The sequence below is a fragment of the Rhizopus delemar genome, genomic scaffold (genome assembly GCF_000149305.1).
Source record: "Rhizopus delemar RA 99-880 supercont3.7 genomic scaffold, whole genome shotgun sequence".
NCBI lineage: Eukaryota > Fungi > Mucoromycota > Mucoromycetes > Mucorales > Rhizopodaceae > Rhizopus > Rhizopus delemar.
This window is the reverse complement of record NW_027137833.1, coordinates 1172092-1190029: the sequence shown is the minus strand read 5'-3', so window position 1 is coordinate 1190029 and position 17938 is coordinate 1172092. Positions and strand designations below refer to the sequence as shown.

General features: G+C 36.9%; 10 protein-coding genes across 10 annotated transcripts; 7 read left to right on the top strand and 3 right to left on the bottom strand.

The window, feature by feature from the left end:
* Nucleotides 1-24: 24 nt before the first annotated feature.
* On the top strand, nt 25-2774 carry RO3G_09650 (elongation factor 2; the record flags this gene model as incomplete). The annotated part of the gene is made up of 4 exons (XM_067664235.1): nt 25-28; nt 135-136; nt 198-722; nt 774-2774. 4 exons carry the CDS (start codon nt 25-27, stop codon nt 2772-2774), a joined length of 2532 nt encoding a protein of 843 aa, XP_067520336.1.
* Nucleotides 2775-2929: 155 nt separating this feature from the next.
* Nucleotides 2930-4933, bottom strand: RO3G_09649 (uncharacterized protein; the record flags this gene model as incomplete). The annotated part of the gene is made up of 2 exons (XM_067664234.1): nt 2930-3774; nt 4087-4933. 2 exons carry the CDS (start codon nt 4931-4933, stop codon nt 2930-2932), a joined length of 1692 nt encoding a protein of 563 aa, XP_067520335.1.
* Nucleotides 4934-6187: 1254 nt separating this feature from the next.
* RO3G_09648 (uncharacterized protein) lies at nt 6188-6418 on the bottom strand (the record flags this gene model as incomplete). Its single annotated transcript, XM_067664233.1, has 1 exon — nt 6188-6418. The coding sequence occupies one exon, from the start codon at nt 6416-6418 to the stop codon at nt 6188-6190; it is 231 nt and encodes a 76-aa protein (XP_067520334.1).
* A 1016-nt stretch (nt 6419-7434) lies between these two features.
* On the top strand, nt 7435-7843 carry RO3G_09647 (uncharacterized protein; the record flags this gene model as incomplete). Its single annotated transcript, XM_067664232.1, has 3 exons — nt 7435-7522; nt 7552-7667; nt 7829-7843. The coding sequence occupies 3 exons, from the start codon at nt 7435-7437 to the stop codon at nt 7841-7843; spliced, it is 219 nt and encodes a 72-aa protein (XP_067520333.1).
* A 266-nt stretch (nt 7844-8109) lies between these two features.
* On the top strand, nt 8110-8754 carry RO3G_09646 (uncharacterized protein; the record flags this gene model as incomplete). Its single annotated transcript, XM_067664231.1, has 2 exons — nt 8110-8172; nt 8245-8754. The coding sequence occupies 2 exons, from the start codon at nt 8110-8112 to the stop codon at nt 8752-8754; spliced, it is 573 nt and encodes a 190-aa protein (XP_067520332.1).
* Nucleotides 8755-9030: 276 nt separating this feature from the next.
* On the top strand, nt 9031-10125 carry RO3G_09645 (40S ribosomal protein eS6; the record flags this gene model as incomplete). The annotated part of the gene is made up of 4 exons (XM_067664230.1): nt 9031-9036; nt 9290-9354; nt 9413-9776; nt 9835-10125. The coding sequence occupies 4 exons, from the start codon at nt 9031-9033 to the stop codon at nt 10123-10125; spliced, it is 726 nt and encodes a 241-aa protein (XP_067520331.1).
* A 362-nt stretch (nt 10126-10487) lies between these two features.
* RO3G_09644 (uncharacterized protein) lies at nt 10488-10915 on the bottom strand (the record flags this gene model as incomplete). The annotated part of the gene is made up of 3 exons (XM_067664229.1): nt 10488-10585; nt 10746-10775; nt 10894-10915. 3 exons carry the CDS (start codon nt 10913-10915, stop codon nt 10488-10490), a joined length of 150 nt encoding a protein of 49 aa, XP_067520330.1.
* A 1374-nt stretch (nt 10916-12289) lies between these two features.
* Nucleotides 12290-13916, top strand: RO3G_09643 (uncharacterized protein; the record flags this gene model as incomplete). Its single annotated transcript, XM_067664228.1, has 2 exons — nt 12290-12724; nt 12804-13916. 2 exons carry the CDS (start codon nt 12290-12292, stop codon nt 13914-13916), a joined length of 1548 nt encoding a protein of 515 aa, XP_067520329.1.
* A 656-nt stretch (nt 13917-14572) lies between these two features.
* Nucleotides 14573-15517, top strand: RO3G_09642 (uncharacterized protein; the record flags this gene model as incomplete). Its single annotated transcript, XM_067664227.1, has 1 exon — nt 14573-15517. One exon carries the CDS (start codon nt 14573-14575, stop codon nt 15515-15517), a length of 945 nt encoding a protein of 314 aa, XP_067520328.1.
* Nucleotides 15518-16466: 949 nt separating this feature from the next.
* Nucleotides 16467-17699, top strand: RO3G_09641 (uncharacterized protein; the record flags this gene model as incomplete). Its single annotated transcript, XM_067664226.1, has 7 exons — nt 16467-16660; nt 16719-16784; nt 16855-16912; nt 17089-17162; nt 17215-17308; nt 17367-17620; nt 17681-17699. 7 exons carry the CDS (start codon nt 16467-16469, stop codon nt 17697-17699), a joined length of 759 nt encoding a protein of 252 aa, XP_067520327.1.
* Nucleotides 17700-17938: the final 239 nt, after the last annotated feature.

The following is a 17938-nucleotide window of genomic DNA, read 5'->3' as shown; positions in this document are numbered from 1 at the left end:
ATTCCAAACTCTTAGAAGTTCGAAATGGGTACGTTTGTTATTGTTTTAGTATATGATAAATGGATGGATGAAAGATGGATTACTAAATTTTACATTATCTTATATTTATTTTCTGCCTTTTTAATTTTTTATAGTTGTAAGTGCTAATTATGCATAAAGCAATTAACTTAATTTTACTTACCTATTTGAATTTTTAGAACTTCACTATTGATGAAATTCGTCGCTTGATGGACAAGGTTACCAACGTCCGTAACATGTCCGTTATTGCTCACGTCGATCACGGTAAATCCACCTTGTCTGACTCTTTGGTCTCCAAGGCCGGTATTATCTCCTCTGGTCGTGCCGGTGAAGCTCGTTATATGGATACTCGTAAGGATGAAATTGAACGTGGTATTACCATTAAGTCCACTGCTATTTCCATGTACTTCGAAATGGGTGAAGAAGATATCAAGGAAATCAAGGGTCAAAAGACTGACGGTAGAGCTTTCTTGATCAACTTGATCGATTCTCCTGGTCACGTCGATTTCTCTTCTGAAGTTACTGCTGCTCTTCGTGTTACTGATGGTGCCCTCGTTGTTGTTGATTGTATTGATGGTGTATGTGTCCAAACTGAAACTGTCTTGCGTCAAGCTTTGGGTGAACGTATCAAGCCTGTTATCTGTCTTAACAAGATGGATCGTGCTCTTCTCGAACTTCAATTGGACAAGGAAGAACTTTACAACGTAATGTGTTTTTATGCTTTGCTGCGCCATTTGATACTAATTTATTTTTAGTCTTTCTCTCGTACCATTGAATCTGTCAACGTCATCATCTCCACCTACGTTGATGAAGCTCTCGGTGACTGTCAAGTCTACCCCGAAAAGGGTACTGTTGCCTTTGCTTCCGGTCTTCACGGTTGGGGTTTCACTCTTCGTCAATTCGCTAACCGTTATGCCAAGAAATTCGGTGTTGACAAGGAAAAGATGATGACCAAGCTCTGGGGTAACAACTTCTTCAACCCCAAGACCAAGAAGTGGACCACCAAGGACAGAGATGCCGATGGCAAACCTCTTGAACGTGCTTTCAACATGTTCGTCTTGGATCCTATTTACCGTATCTTTGACTCCATCATGAACTTCAAGAAGGAACAAACCGCCACTCTTTTGGAAAAGTTGGAAATCAACTTGAACTCTGACGAAAAGGACTTGGACGGTAAGGCCCTCTTGAAGGTTGTCATGCGTAAGTTCTTGCCTTGTGGTGATGCTCTTTTGGAAATGATCTGTATCCACTTGCCCTCCCCCATCACCTCTCAAGCTTACCGTGCCGCTCTCTTGTACGAAGGTCCCGCTGATGATGAGTGCTCCGTCGGTATCCGTAACACTGACCCCAACGGTCCCTTGATGTTGTACGTCTCCAAGATGGTGCCTACCTCCGATAAGGGTCGTTTCTATGCTTTCGGTCGTGTCTTCTCTGGTACCGTCCGTGCTGGTATGAAGGTCCGTATTCAAGGTCCCAACTACGTTCCCGGTAGCAAGAACGATCTTGCCGTCAAGTCCATTCAACGTACTGTTCTCATGATGGGTCGTAACGTTGAAGCCATCGAAGATTGTCCTGCTGGTAACATCATTGGTCTCGTTGGTGTTGATCAATTCTTGGTCAAGTCTGGTACCATCACTACCTCTGAAGTTGCTCACAACATGAAGGTCATGAAATTCTCTGTTTCTCCTGTCGTTCAAGTTGCTGTCGAAGTTAAGAACGCCAACGATCTTCCCAAGCTTGTCGAAGGTCTTAAGCGTCTTGCCAAGTCCGATCCTTGTGTTTTGACCTACACCTCCGATTCTGGTGAACACATTGTTGCCGGTGCTGGTGAACTTCACTTGGAAATCTGTTTGAAGGATCTCGAAGAAGACCACGCCCAAGTTCCTCTTAAGACTGGTGACCCCGTTGTCCAATACCGTGAAACTGTCACTGCTGAATCCAGCATTGACTGTCTTTCCAAGTCTCCCAACAAGCACAACCGTATCTACATGCGTGCTTGTCCTTTGAATGAAGAACTTGCTGATGAAATCGAAGCTGGTACCATCTCTGCTAAGGACGATTTCAAGACTCGTGCTCGTGTCCTTGCTGACAAGTACGAATGGGATGTTACTGAAGCCCGTAAGATTTGGTGTTTCGGTCCCGACGGTACTGGTCCCAACGTCATGGTTGATATCACCAAGCAAGTCCAATACCTTGGTGAAATCAAGGATTCTTGTGTTGCCGCCTTCCAATGGGCCACCAAGGAAGGTCCTGTTGCTGAAGAAAACCTCCGTGGTTGTCGTTTCAACATTTTGGATGTCACTCTTCACGCTGATGCCATCCACCGTGGTGGTGGACAAATCATCCCTACCTGTCGTCGTGTCGTCTATGCTTCCGTGCTTACCGCCACTCCTGGTATCCAAGAACCCGTTTACCTTGTTGAAATCCAATGTCCTGACTCTGCTATCGGTGGTATCTACTCTTGTCTCAACAAGCGTCGTGGTCAAGTCTTCTCTGAAGAACAAAAGCCTGGTACTCCCATGATGACCGTCAAGGCCTATTTGCCCGTTAACGAATCTTTCGGTTTCAACGCTGATCTTCGTTCCGCCACCTCTGGTCAAGCCTTCCCTCAAGCCGTCTTTGATCACTGGCAAATCATGTCCGGTAACCCTTGTGAAGAAGGTAACAAGGTTTACGACATCATTCGTGCTGTTCGTAAGAGAAAGGGTCTTACTGAAGACATCCCTGGTCTTGACAAGTACTATGACAAGCTTTAAATTTTTTTTCAACTTGTAATTTTTAAAGGTTTATTTAATTTTTTTCCTCTTTATGTTTATTTAAACCATTTGTATCAAATAACATTTAAAACTGTACATTAAAAAACAAAGAAAACTTTGAATTATAATAAAAGGTGTAATTTTATTTCTTTATATCAATGACTGGCTAAAGAAGAAGTGTTTGCTAAAACTTTGTCTCTAACAAATTTTGGAACTTGACTCCATTTTCCAGACCAAGACATTCGTTTATTTTTTTCTTGTTCCGATTCTTGCCTTTTTCTTTTTTGTGAGGCATGCTTTTCCATGATAGAGAGAACCTTTAGACCTGCCATCTTCTCAAGTGTGTCTATTTTGCTGTAGGACTTAATAAATCGATAGACCAACACACGTTTTTTTGTTGAAACATATAAATGTCTACCATCCTTTGACCACTGAATGCCATTCACCTTAGCAAGTATTCTTAGCCGTGAATTCTTTTCCCCTCTAAATGATATCATTGTCACCTCTTGCCTAGCAACCAAGTCCATTGTATGATAAATATAATCATTACCGGAAGAAAGACAGGAAGGTTTGCAGATGTGATCATTTGAAACTGCTGTTTGACTGTTAAGCTGATCAATGGAGACAATTTGGTTTGGATTATAGATAGATATGGCTTCGTTTAAATCTACTGTGTGTAAATATCCATATCGATTGGTGAATGCTAGCACACCTTCATGCTCGGGATGAAATTGAACAGCATATGTATAACCGCCGGCGTCAATACGATAAAGCATTTCAAGTTTTGGAAGAGTGCGCCAGACCAGTACAAAGTTGTGAGAATCCGAAGTGTGAGCGAAGTAAAGAGAGGACTTGCTCCAAGAGACATGTTGAGAGGTATAATGACAATAGGTAGTACATATTATAGGCTGAGGAATGGTTATTTTTTTGGGAATAGTGAATACAAGTTGATCTTGCTTGTTGAAGTTAAGCGTAAAGTGAAATATGCAAGCATTATCACCTACACAGATGAGATGTTTACCATCTGGGCTCAATCTAGCATCGTTGATAGGCACCCGGTCAAAAGATCGAATGTGATGCAATAACGATACACTGTAAGATGAATGGCAATCTGAATGCTCAGGGAGTTCATAAATCAAGACGCCAGCATCATTCATACAGGTTATTAATAAATGTTTATGTGTTTCTCTTTTCTTCAATCGTACAATTTGAATGGCGTTGGTCATGAGCATTACGTTATTTCTTCTTTTGAACTTAGTTCCCCATATCTTTATCGGTCGCTGCTTCATACAACAATAAATTTCAAATTCACCTTCGAGTCCTCCAATGGCCATGTATCCATAGTCTTCAGCTAGACAAAGAGGTTCGAATGATAAGGAAAGGTAAATGTCTTGTGTGTGAATAGATGAAATTTGGGATCTTTTTATGTACTTTGTATATCGAATGAATTTCGAGAATAGATTACTATTTATAAGCGTGTTTGTATGTGTAGTTTGTTGCGGTGGTATTGGTGGCGATGGTAATGAAATAGAGGCATGTGTTTCATGAAATATGGATGATGATGATTTACAAAGTGGATAGCAATGGCTACCGCTTGTCTCTTCTTCACTTTCAAGCCAAGTTGTATTAAATTGATCCTTTTGAAAGTTTGGTTTATTTGTGGAATGTTTATTACAATGCGGGGTCCCGCATTCAACAATCTTATCTCGATAGATCGCATGCAATCTCTCTGTAGTTCCATAGTCAGATAATACCAGACATAATGAATTAGCTGATTGATCGTGATTTGTGGTTGAACAAGAAAAAGGTAGTTGAAGAGGCCAGCCTTTATCTTTTTTATAAAAACTGAATTTGTTCCAAGGGGTTACTTTGTCTAGTTCTCTTTTTCTGATTTTAATAAAGCTCGTTAGCTTCATGTCATTTGATTCCCAAGTAAAGTCATTAGTACTGTAAGGATCTTCATCCCACATATCAAATCCATTGTGGCATGTTGAATCCGATAACTCAGAACAGTCTGAGTCTGCATCTTGTTCATTTCGGTAGTTTGGTTCTCTTGGCCCAATGTATTCATAATCAAGTGAGTAATCCGACTTAGAGTCATCATCATCAATTGGTGTTGTGAATAACCAGTTATCTTCACTATTCGCCATATGTGGCATGAACTAACTTGAAGTAAAAAAAGCTTTATTAAAAAAGAAAAGAAAAAAAAGAAGTACTATTTTAATTTAAGAAGGGAAGAAGAAAATAAAAGCAATGAGAATAAAGAATTTTTTTTTATCTCAGCCCTCTTTGGTGTAGAGAATCTACGATTTTCTTTTTGCTTTTTTGATAGCATCTTCAACTTTTTTTTTTTCAGGTACAACAGCTCTTTGTTTGTCTGAGAAACAAATATTTCCATTTAAAGTGTCTTTCCGTGAAAAAAAAAAAAAAAAAAAAAAAAAAATGAAGAATAAAAACAACTATAATATGTAATAAAATGTACTTAGTTTCTACGAGAAATGATCAACATTATTTCTTCTTAATTATTCCGATTAATATATTCTATTTACGTAAAATATTGTGTATTGAGAATTGATGAATAAGAATAAGAATGATTCGGAACAAATTCTATTTCTGTAAAAACCACGGCATCAAGTTAGATTTTGCCAATGATAATGCTATACTAAATTACTATATGATTGTATGACTGGCGTTTATCGGTTGTTTAACAAAAAAAAAACTTTATGTACCTAGCACACTTTATTCCGAAATTATTGATGCAAATAAAATAATAAAAAAAATGGTGAAAGCAGGAAATATTTTGAGCAAAAGTAGAAGAAAAATTGGTGCAAAAGATAGAATAAGAATAATATCAAGAATGAGTACATGTAATAAAAGAAAAAAAAAATTAGAAAGTAGAAAGTATAATATATCAATATGAAACTTACCAATAACCCGAAATCTACATTCAATGATAAAAGGTGCAACAACCGAATGTTAATAAACAAAAGTACCAAATTATTTAAGTTAAAGCTTACCAAAGTACATCTAGGGTAACACAGCGATAACTGTGTTGGAAATTACAGGGTTTTAGGTAAAAGTCGTAGTTCTTCATTCTCTTCAGATCTTCTTCTAATCGGTCCTCTTCTTTCAGCCCTAGCACGTGGAAACCTCTCTGGTATTTCACCATTCAAGCGAAGGTTACGAATAATATGGATCATGTTTAGGCATGATGCCAAATTCCGATTTCATAAACGTTCACGAAGCTCTTCAACACCTGAAATGTTTTGCACGGTTACTTTGCAACTTTGATTTGTATATCTAAGAAACAAAAAAAAGGTCAGGAAACAATTTTGATAATCATTGATCAGAGTATTTGATTACCTAAGTAAATCATGACAAATAACTTCAGGATTATTTCGTCTTTGATATGGTCATGGATTTGGTATTCTCTTGAAATTTGCAAGGCTACGGTATTCATAAGAGGGGCAGCACTGACTTGTTCGAAACTCATCAATCAAATATACCAAAAATCCATGTTTCTTCAGCAGCCTTCTGAATTCGACGCCTCTTACAGGTTCTTGATACCGGGTATTTGGAGCAGAACAATTACCCACAACAAAAACAGCATCGGTTTCAGACTTACTTTTCAACTTGGTGACCATATCCTCGTTAGCTTTCTGCCTTCTAATATACTTGGACAGCCTCAACTTTCGATGCAAGGGATGAACAATCAAATGATTAGTTGTAGCTCCAATGTAATAATTTAGTAACCATTGCACGGTTTCTAAGGTATTCTTCAAAAGTTTGTAGATCCAAATATTGAGAATTTACAAGTGTATCTTCACCATTTTATACTTCTTGTGGTTTAACTGCTTCACAGATACGACAAGACTTCTTTGTTTTTGCCATTTTATCTTGGTAAGACTTAGTGTATCTATATTTTCGTGGTGTATCAGCAGTAGAGTTTTCATGTACACAGTACAAAAGGTTTCATCTTCCCGGATCAATAGTAATACAGCGCCTAGTAATTTATTCATGCTGTTGAGCATTAAGGTCTGTTATGTAAGGCTCAGGTCCTACAAAAGTGCTTTGAAGATCAATATATCGATGCTTTCTATCTTGTCTTTTTAAGGGCTGTGACACCCACACCATATGTTTGGATTGTTCTACGAAATCGAGAATTTTACTATCAATTGTTGCATAGCCAGGTATCCAGATTTTGCGAAGAGGAACACAATTGAAAATAGGTAATTTGAGAGCTTCAAATAAGCGAGCAAGACAATAAAAGGCCATCATGTGTCCACATGGGTTAGCTTTGCCATCGTAGTAAATAGTGTTCTGTTCAAATGTGTATCGGACTGGATACGAAGTCAAGATGGGTGTTAGTTTTTGCAAAGCTTGGCTGTAAATCGGATCTTGAAAAGCAAGTTCGATAGAGGATGGATCAATAATTCTAGAAGATAAAAGTTCCTGTCCACATTCTTCCACGTCTTCAGCCTTTTAAGATCATGATACAGAGGAAATAAGAGATTTCAACAATAATAGCAGCAGTTCTAATTCTTCTCAGAAATTCTTTGTAAAACTAGTCAGGGACACACGTTCAAAGGTTGAACAAAAAACTTTAAAAATAAATGCCACTGTACAAGAAAAACTGCCAGAATGGAAATCAAAAGGAATCATGTATTCAAATAAGGCAAAAGAGGCGAGTATCGAATGGAGTAAAAAAGGAAAAGAGGCAGTTGATCGCTGGAAAAAGGAGCGTTATGGTAAATTATTATATATATTCTCTGTTTAGATGCACATATTTCATTTTGTCGTTTTGTACAGCAGCCGATTGAAAAACAGGTGTTTGGTATGCAACTGAAAGAAGCCGTCGCATTAACAAAGATAGAAGATGATGATTTAGTGTCTGTAATTTTTTAAAAATGCATAGACTATTGAACTATTGCTGGTAAGTTGCTTTTATTCTTTGAAAACAATATTTTTGGCTTCCTATTGTCATATGTATACATGAAGTCGGTATTTATAGGTTAAGCCGAAAAAAAAAAAAAAGTTTTTATCGATCTTTGCAGAATCCCAGGAAGTAAGCTCATGGTCAATAAAATAAGAGAAGAATTCAATAATGGTACAGTTTTATTATCTTTTTAGTACGTATAATCTTAATATTTTTTTTGTTACCGGGCTTCAATGTTGACTTTGAAGAAACGAGGCCTGATCCTCATGTAGTAGGAACACTGCTCAAAATGTACTTAAGAGAACGTAGGTAGATGCAACCAGATCCTTTTTCCAATCACCCTTACCTTGATTGTTAGTTCCTGAACCTGTGGTATCTTTTAAACACATGCAAGGAATTATGACTGTATGGAAAGAAAACGAAATATCATTAAACCAGCAGCAGTTGATCCCACCTAATATAGTAAGAACAATTCGTTTGGTTATAACAAGGCTTCCTCTTCATAATTTTTGCTTATTATAACTCTTATGTCAGCATTTGAAAAGGGTTGCAGATAATGAAAAGGAAACTAAAATGAATATATCCAATTTGACACTCATTTTCATTCCAACCTTAAATATTGATAGAGCGTTATTTCAATGCATGGTCAAACATTATTATGAAATGTTTGAAAACGAAGAAGAAAAGCCGGCTGGTCCGGTCAACATGCCGCCACCACTTCTACAAAGACTTCATAATTTGATTATGGACATCAAAAGTACATCAGTTGTAACAAATATCCCAAAAAGAGTGGTCCACACAAAAACTATGTCAGATACTGGTGTGTATATCAGCAGTCTAAATACTTCTCTGTCTTCATCAAACATGAATAAAACGCTATCTCAAAAGCCCAGTCGCATTCCTTTATTCTCAAACACAGCTCAAATGCATCATACTCGGCAGCCACCACCTTTACCACCTTCAAATCCTAGATCAAAATCCGTGTCGTCGTCAAGTAGAAATCATACTGTTCTCTTATCAGTTTCAATCTTAGAATTTAGATGAACCCGATTGGGTACAACATGAAGAAGTAGGTGAAATAGGAAAAAAGGTTGAACCATTGAAAAACAATACACAGGCGACTTCAAATAATCGTAAATATAGCTGTTCTTTTGAGAATAAAGTAACCAAATGAAGTAGTGTCGTTTTTTTACTGAGTTCATATCACGTGATTTGTTTGTAAATAAATTCAACATCCGACACGTGAAGATGAGGTTCAGCGTCTTCAGCAAATAAACAAACCCTCCTCTTTTAAACTTTAGGTTCGACCCTACAGCTACCATGAAGGTAATAAATAGACAATAAACACAACAGAAAGAGAGGTAGAAGTTTTGATGTGGATGATATAATGGATGGATGGATGGATGGATGGATAAAAATAAATGAACTGAAAAAGATTTTTTTGGGTGTATCAATATTTCGATTGTCAATTTCATTTTGACTTGAAAGGACATGAACTCAACTTGAAACACAAGCTTTTACTTCTCTTTCTATTGTATACTATCCTGTGTATTTACCCATACTAACACGTTTGTTATAGCTTAACATTGCGAACCCAGCCACTGGCTGCCAAAAATTAATCGAAATCGAAGATGAACGTCGTCTGTAAGTCACTTTATTAAATGTTAGAAGATTCAATGTGAATACTTATCAATTACTTTAGCCGTGGTTTCTATGATAAGCGTATGGCACAAGAAGTTTCCGGTGACACTCTCGGTGATGAATTCAAGGGTTACGTCTTCCGTATCACTGGTGGTAACGACAAGCAAGGTTTCCCTATGAAGCAAGGTGTCCTCTTGCCTCACCGTGTTCGTTTATTGATGTCCAAGGGTCACTCTTGCTACCGTCCTCGCCGTACTGGTGAACGCAAGAGAAAGTCTGTTCGTGGTTGTATTGTTGGTTCTGACCTCTCTGTCTTGTCCCTTGTCGTTGTTAAGCAAGGTGAACAAGACATCCCTGGCTTGACTGATACTACCGTTCCCAAGCGTCTCGGTCCCAAGCGTGCTTCCAAGATTAGAAGATTTTTCGTACGTGTTTTAAATGTCCTTTAAGGTCTTTTTTTATACTAACGCGTCATTTTACTAGAATTTGTCCAAGGAAGACGATGTTCGTAAATACGTTATCCGTCGTGAAGTTCAACCCAAGACTGAGGGTAAGAAGGCCTACACCAAGGCTCCCAAGATCCAACGTCTTGTCACCCCCCGTACTCTTCAACACAAGAGACGTAGACAAGCCATCAAGCGTAGAAGAGCCGAATCTTCTCGTGAAGCCGAAGCCGAATACAAGCAATTGCTTGCTAAGCGTGTTAAGGAAGCCAAGGACAAGAAGATTGAACGCCGCCGTACTTCCTCCATGCAAAAGTCTGCTTCTGCTTAAATCATTTGATCAAATAAAGAAAACATTAATATCATTCGATTTTGAAAACTTTGCTTAGTCCAAAATAATCAGTTTTATACTTGTTCGTTAAATTTGATTGTGTCCATAGTAAAGGTGGCAAATTGCATACCAGAAGATATACGCTATTGCAATAAAAACCTTTTAATGTCCATCACGTCAATGACACGCATTCAGTATAGAAGTAACATCAAGAATGTAAAAAAAAAAGATGCAAGACCATCCCAGTTGTATGAAACACTCGCACTATAAGCAGTGAACAAATGAATTAATTTGCTTTCTAAACCTCGGAAACAAAGGAATTATAATGATCTTTGGAAGTGAATAACGCATGACGAGCCAATTTATAAGCGTGCATCACCGTTAAAGCCAATCAGGAGTGTTAATTGTGTTTTATTCGGCGACAAGGATGAAGCCGTTGCATAAAAGTCAATAATGAATTCTATAGGAAATAAATAAAGCAGAGATCTTTAAGTTTTATTAATTACATTTTGGTGCTACATATAATCAATGACAAGGAATGTAATACTAGGTAATTGGTTGTAAATGCGTAAAGATTGATTTTATAACAATTTGAAAAATATAATGGTGACTTCTATTACCTTTACCAGCAAGAACACAAAAATCAGCAACTAGAGTCCGTTTATATTATTCATCAATTTCTTATTTTTCTAAAGGGAAAAAGGTGGAGTATATCAATTTAACTTAAAATGTATGAAGTGGCTAATTTGGCTGTGGATCATCATGTACCAAAAATGGCTTGTTCAACCATTATGTAATTTGCGGAATATATTTTAAAACACTCTACACACATGAGTGAAAAGAGAATGTACAGATCTAATGAGCCTCTTTTTTATATTTGTCTTCTTTAATCATAAGAAGAACGCTTTGTTTTGTACTTTTGTATTATAAAACTATCAATTTCAATGTATTATTTATTTCATAAAAAAAAGTCTAGCGAACAGCCGCTTATATATATTTAATCACGTAGTTAATATCAACACGCGACAATATACAGTGTTCCTTTTCAACAGATACGCGGGAAAGTGAGAACCTTAAAGGGGTTATTGTGTAACCTACATAGGTTAGACGGAAATGAACAGTTTAAAGTGCGCTCTATCAGTAATATTTTCACGAAAAAAGTTTCATGATTCAAATCAAGAAAATGAAGGCGCCATTCTGCAGTAAATTTTACTTCATTTTAGTTTTGTCAACTGGGGGACTTTATTAGTAGGGTACAATCAAACCTTATCTGAATGTTGAATGAATGGTGCAATCTTTCAATGTTATTGTACGTTTTGCGTAATATAAAGTGTGAGAAAATTAAATCCTTTTTCTTTTATTCATATTTTTCATTTTGTTTTAGTAAATTTAATCAACAAATCAAAATACATAAGCTTGAAAATATTAAGTATTTTGCCATCTAATTTTTAATTTAGAATAGCAAAAAACAAGCAGCGCATAATAATAAACGACCTTGTATTGTATTGCGAAATTTCCTCACGTTCTGTGGTTCTAGTCATGTAGTACGAGTAAATCCTTACAAAGGTTGATCCTCCGATAGTGAAAATTCACTAATCATACCTGATATTCCTTTTTTGTAAATTATATCTGACTTGTGTATTGTGATAAAGATTGTAGTTATGGTTACGAACGAATAGAATATCGCAGATCTGACACCATTTTTATTTTAAACCAATCGAAAAACGTATCACTCTATTCCAGAATTGTGAATTTTAATCGACAGTTGTTTTTTATTGACGAAGAAAATAAAAGAAAACATAGAGTAAATCAACAAAAACAACATGTTCAATTTAAACATAATCTACCTTTACACATACACAGCATATTACTTTAAATAATTAAGAGAGAAATATTGTTTTCAATTGATAATTCGGAGATCAATCATTCGAGTAAAGAAGGGCCAGATCCACTCTGGAATAAAACTCGATCGTATATAAAGAGCTGCGAAATCACAGTTTTTTTTTTTCTTCTTTATTCTTTTTTCTCCCAAAAAAGTCTATTTACATATCCGGGTCTTTGGCCACGAAAAAAAAAATAACCAGTTTAATTTCTTTCTCCTTTTACTATAAAAAGGAACAACAGCAGTTTTATTCAGCTTTAATTATCAACAAGAAGTATTGTAATGGAAAAAGAAAAAGTCCAAGTGATTAGTGAAACAGCTACTATCGAGCATCTTGACACCTACCGTTCTGATGACTCAGATATCAACAAAGGTCATACTTTAAAACGTGGGCTTAAAGCTCGTCATATCCAAATGATTGCTTTGGGTGGTACTATTGGTACTGGTCTCTTCATGGCTTCTGGTAAAGCCATCGTAAACGGTGGTCCTGGTGGTGCTATTGTTGCTTATGGCTTAGTCGGTATTTTGGTTTTCTGTGTTATGATGAGTTTAGGTGAAATGGCAGCTCATATTCCTGTTGCTGGCTCCTTCTCTCATTTCGCTACTCGTTTTGTTGATCCTTCCTTGGGTTTTTGTGTCGGTTGGGTCTACTGGGCCAATTGGGCTGTTGGTGTGGCTGTTGAATTGACAGGTGTTGCTATGATCATGGAGTACTGGGTGAAAAGTGTTAACAGCGTCATATGGAGTGTCATCTGTCTTGCTATTCTGGTTGCCATTAACGTCTTTTCTGTTAAAGGCTACGGGAGAAATAGAGTATTGGATGGCCTTCATTAAAGTTTTGGTTGTTATCATTTTCATCATTGTCGGTCTCTGCGTTGATACGGGCGCTGCTGGTGGTGTTTATTATGGTGTTTCAAATTTCCATTTACCTGGCGGTGCTTTTCCTAATGGGTTCCTTGGCGTATTCAATGTATTCATTACTGCCGCTTTCTCTTTCAATGGTGTTGAAATTGTTGGTATTACTGCTGGTGAATCTGCAAATCCTCATAAAACTGTGCCTTCTGCTGTCAAGCAAGTGTTTGTCCGTATCGTGTTATTCTATGTTCTTTCTATTTTAGTCATTGGTCTCGTTATTCCCTATACCAATAAGGAGCTTTTGAACGGTTCAAAGGACATTTCCGTATCTCCATTCACTCTTGTTTTTGAAAAAGCTGGTGCAGCATGGGCTGCTGATATGATGAATGCCATTATTTTAATCACCATGATCTCTGCTGGTAATTCTGGTGTTTATTCTTCTTCTCGTACCCTTCTTTCTTTGGCTAATGATGGTTATGCTCCAAAGTTCTTTACTCGTGTTAATCGCTTTGGTATTCCCATCTGGTCTGTATTGGCTACCTGTGCCATTGGTTGTCTTGCCTTCTTGACCTCTTTATTCGGATCTGGTGTTGTATTCAATTGGCTGACTTGTTTGACTTCGCTTGCTGGTTTGATCACTTGGGTTAGCATCTCAATCACACATGTTCGTTTCCGCCAAGGTTACCTAGCTCAAGGACGCTCACTTACTGCTCTTCCTTATGTTGCGCCCTTATTTCCACTCTGTGATATTATTGTGATTGTGATTGGTACTATTATTATCTTTGGTCAAGGTTACTCTACTTTTATAGCTCCGATTTCAGGCTCTAATGTTGTATCAAGTTATATTGGTTTGATCCTCGCTGTTGTTCTCTATCTGGGACACAAGATTTGGAAGCGTCCTGGTTTTGTAAAGAATTCAGAAATGGACTTTGAGACTGGCACTATTCGAGAAACTGTTCTTGATATTCGCAAGGATGAAGGATTAGACAACGATGGTAACCCTGTACCTAAATGGAGACAAATTTGGAACAAAGTTGTAGACATTATCGCTTAATTTTGTATATAACGCTGTATAACAACATCGTTAATGTATATAGTATTTACCTTTTATTCTGATACGTTATATTAAATAATCTTATAATAAAATAAAATCTATATTTCAGTTTGAGTAATCCATTTAAGCCATTTGTGTTACTGCTGAGCTTTTTTTTCATTTTGTTATAATACTAGAAACTTTTCTTTCCTTTCTTTTTTTTTCTGTAATTTTTTATGACAAACACAAGAAAAGAAAGAGCTTTAGGACTTTTAGAAAAGTATCAACTGTCTAAACAATTTGTTCGAGCATACGGTAATGTTTGTTATACAGCCGAACTAGAGCACCCTCATAGAAATGAAGACGCTGCTCAATTTTATTTAAACCGCCTAAAATTTGCCCTTCAAACACTGATCACAAAACATGCTTCGCTTTCTTTGATTATAAGAGACAAGGATAAAAGTACAGCTCACTTTGAACAGCTAGAATGCATCGATCTTGTTAAAGTTGTTACTGTTTCCTTGGAAAAGACCACTCTTGACTCTCTTATTCAAGAACAATGTACTATTGAATTTGATCTTGATTCGCAAGCTCCTCTCTGGCGATTAAAGATAGTACCTACAAGTCCAACTCGTTGCTTTGCTTCACTTACTGTAAACCACATAATTGGTGATGGTATGAGTCTTTACATTTTTTGGAAAGAGCTTTTAGAAGGATTAAAAACGAATGCTGAAGACAAGGAGCAAGGCCCGTTGATATATATTCCTGATAATTTAAAAGTATATTTACCATTCGAGTCATGTTCACCACCAGCTGTCTCTATATATTCTGATGTTCTACCTGCAGTGGCAAAGGATTATGCGACAAAGCTTTTGCCTGGGCTTATCGTTGATGCTTTTTCAGATAACGACTGGCGTGGTGATTTTCCTGCTGTAGATGGTGAGCCACATTCCACTGTGGTTATGACCAATAAAATAGAAAAGAGCCAGTGGGAAGCTATTCTAAAGGAAGCAAAACAGCATCAGGTTTCAGGACATGCTATTCTGTATGCTCTCTTTGTCTTGGCATGGGCAACCCTGTACAAAGACTTCAGTGTTAATGCCGAAACTCCGGTTAATTGTCGTCGGTTGTGTAACCCACCTGTTCCTCAAAACCAAATGGGTAACTTTGTCGGTGCTCACAGATGTCACTGGAAGAAAGAATACCTTAGCCAAATCCTCGAGAAACGAGAGATTTGGGTGATGGCCAAGGAATACCACGACAAACTGCAGAATGGCAAAGAGAAATCAGCTAGACAAAGCTTGCTCTTGAAATATTTGGCAAATTTCCCTGCTTCTTATTGTGAATACTGGCAGGACAAAAGGCAAAACCCTATGAAGAGAGATGGTGGCCTAGAACTTTCAGACGTTGGCAAGTTGGATTGTTATGGTGATGAATGGAAGTTAATATCATTGTACTTTTGTCAAAGTGCAAACACGTTCTCTACAGCTTTTGGTATGAATTCTGTATGTTTAAACAATGAGCTGCACTATACAGTTGGTTGGCAAAAAGGATCAATAGAGCAAGACAAGATTCTTGAATTCAACAGAGTTTTTAATGAATTAATTCAATCACTTCAATAATAATAAATGACCTATCTATGAAATATGCTTTTATTTTCATTTTAATACTGTAAAGCTTATTCTTTCAAATAGCGCATTATCAAGTCTATCATTATAAGTGATTGTGTCATTGATAAGATGGAATTGACATACTATATTATATATAGAGCCTTGTTTGATAATTTCGCATACTGTTAATAACTTCACTCCTGAATAAATCCTCAGTAAAAGGTACAGTATAACGTCAAAAACAAAATCAGTTTGGTCAGTTCATTATTAAATTTTGCTGAGTATTTTGTAGTTGTAATGGTTGGAAAAGTTCATTGTATTCAAATAATTAAAAAATTTAATTCATGTATAAACTTCATTCAAGATGATTGTCACCGTCCTTTCTAAACTGCTTATCCTAAAACGGTACGTCTTCTTATTTGCTTTTCAGTTACCTCATCCATCTGTTTTGACAATGTGGAAAAGCAACACCTTCCCAAAATACACTGCCAACGTTCTGGTGTTCTTTGTTTAATTATAGGAACACTGGTTGATTTGTGACAGGATTTTGCTACATCAGGAAGCTAAAGCAGAAAAGCTCTCAAGCATATGCCACTTGTAAGTTTCGAAGATTAGCTCATGGGACAGGTTCTGCTAAATACTCCAGCATTGATGTAAGTGAGTTTAAAAGACGAATTTGTTGAATCTATTACTACTGCGCTAAAGCATTTTGCTAAGAAAACTCAAAGAAATGCATTATTTTATAAGAATTAATTCAATGTATTAAAAAAACAGTGATTGTAAATTGTTCCTAAGTCTGTTATGTGTATACATCATCGTAAGCTCCTTTCTTACCTTTTCAAAGCGGAGAAATAAAACGGCTAAGCTTATTGGTGTTAGTGGCTTTTACAAGAGAGTTATTGGTCTATTTTTTAAACTTTTCCCTTCCTTCCTTTTTATATCAGAAAAAAAAATAGTAACAATGTCAACAAGAGTTTATATTGGCCGTCTTGCTCGTGATGCCTCAAAGCGTGATATTGAACGTCTTTTCAAAAACTATGGAGACATTCGCGAAATCAACTTGAAAACTGGCTTTGGTTTTGTTGAATTTGCTGATGAAAGAGATGCAAAAGATGTTGTTTATGATTTCCATGGAAAGAGCTTTCTTGGTGAAAGGTATAATATTTTAATCATGTAAAAGCATTATTTATATAAAAAACTCTATTTTAAATAGATTGATTGTTGAAATCGCTAAAGGTACTCGTCGCCATGACGAAAGACGTCCCCGTGGAAATGATAGGTAGTAATGAGTGGAGAAGAAAATCTACCTGTATTTTGTGGTGATGACTAATATTATCTTTGGATTATAGAAGCCGCTCCCACTATAGACTAATTGTTGAAAACATTGCACCTGGAACTAACTGGCAGGTACGGACCGCTCTTTTTATTACCCCCACTTTCCCTTTTATACTCCGGTCTTCAGCCGTTTGGCAAGGAAACCATCTCTCTTCCTTTTGGGGTGCTTAAACCATGATTATTCTGTTATCTCTTACCGCTATCCTTTCTCTGTTGGCTTTGTCTTTTTGGGAACCCTTCTTATATAGGATCTTAAAGATATGATGCGTAAAGCTGGTGAAGTTACCTTTGCTGACATTTCTCGTGATCGTCCCTCAGAAGGGTAAGAATATAGACAAGAATGGCAAAAATATAGACATTAATTGCTTTCTTAGTATTGTCGAATTCCATGTACGTGACGATATGGAATATGCACTCAAAAAGTTGAATGATCGTGAATTGAACGGTCAACGTGTTCAACTTCGCGAAGTAAGTAACTCTTTAAATTCCAAGTAATGCGAAAACATGGTTTATTGACACAATGTAGGATCCTAATAAAATCAGCCGTTCATCTCGTCGCTCTAGTTCTAGATCTCGCAGTCGTAGTCCTCCTCGTCGTCGTCGCCGTTCTCCTTCTCGTTCCCGTTCCCGTTCTGTATCTGACCGCAAGAAATCTCGCAGAGATGATACCCCGGAACGTGATGGTAGTCGTTATAGAAGACGCAATAAGTCAGAATCTAGAAGTCGATCTGCCTCTCCTGCTCGATCTCGTGGAGAGTCTCCTGCTCGTAGTGAAGGAAGGTAAGTCGAATGCAGAAATTTGGACTCCTAATTGTTATTTAAACTATCAATGGTTCCTAGTGCTCCCAGAGATGATTAATACATGCAGCAGATACTTGTTTTTGTCTACATTTTTTTTTCTTACTTTTCTTTTTATTCCTTACTATTTTGTCCAAAGCTCACTCTTATACAATATAAAAAGCTTAAATATCAAAACACCTGAAATGGCTGTACGATTTTGGTACAACCTGTTGTTTAATAGAATGCCCACTGTGACAATGTATTTAACTTGTTCGCAATCAGTCAATTATAAATGCATACTATACAATATGTGTCGTA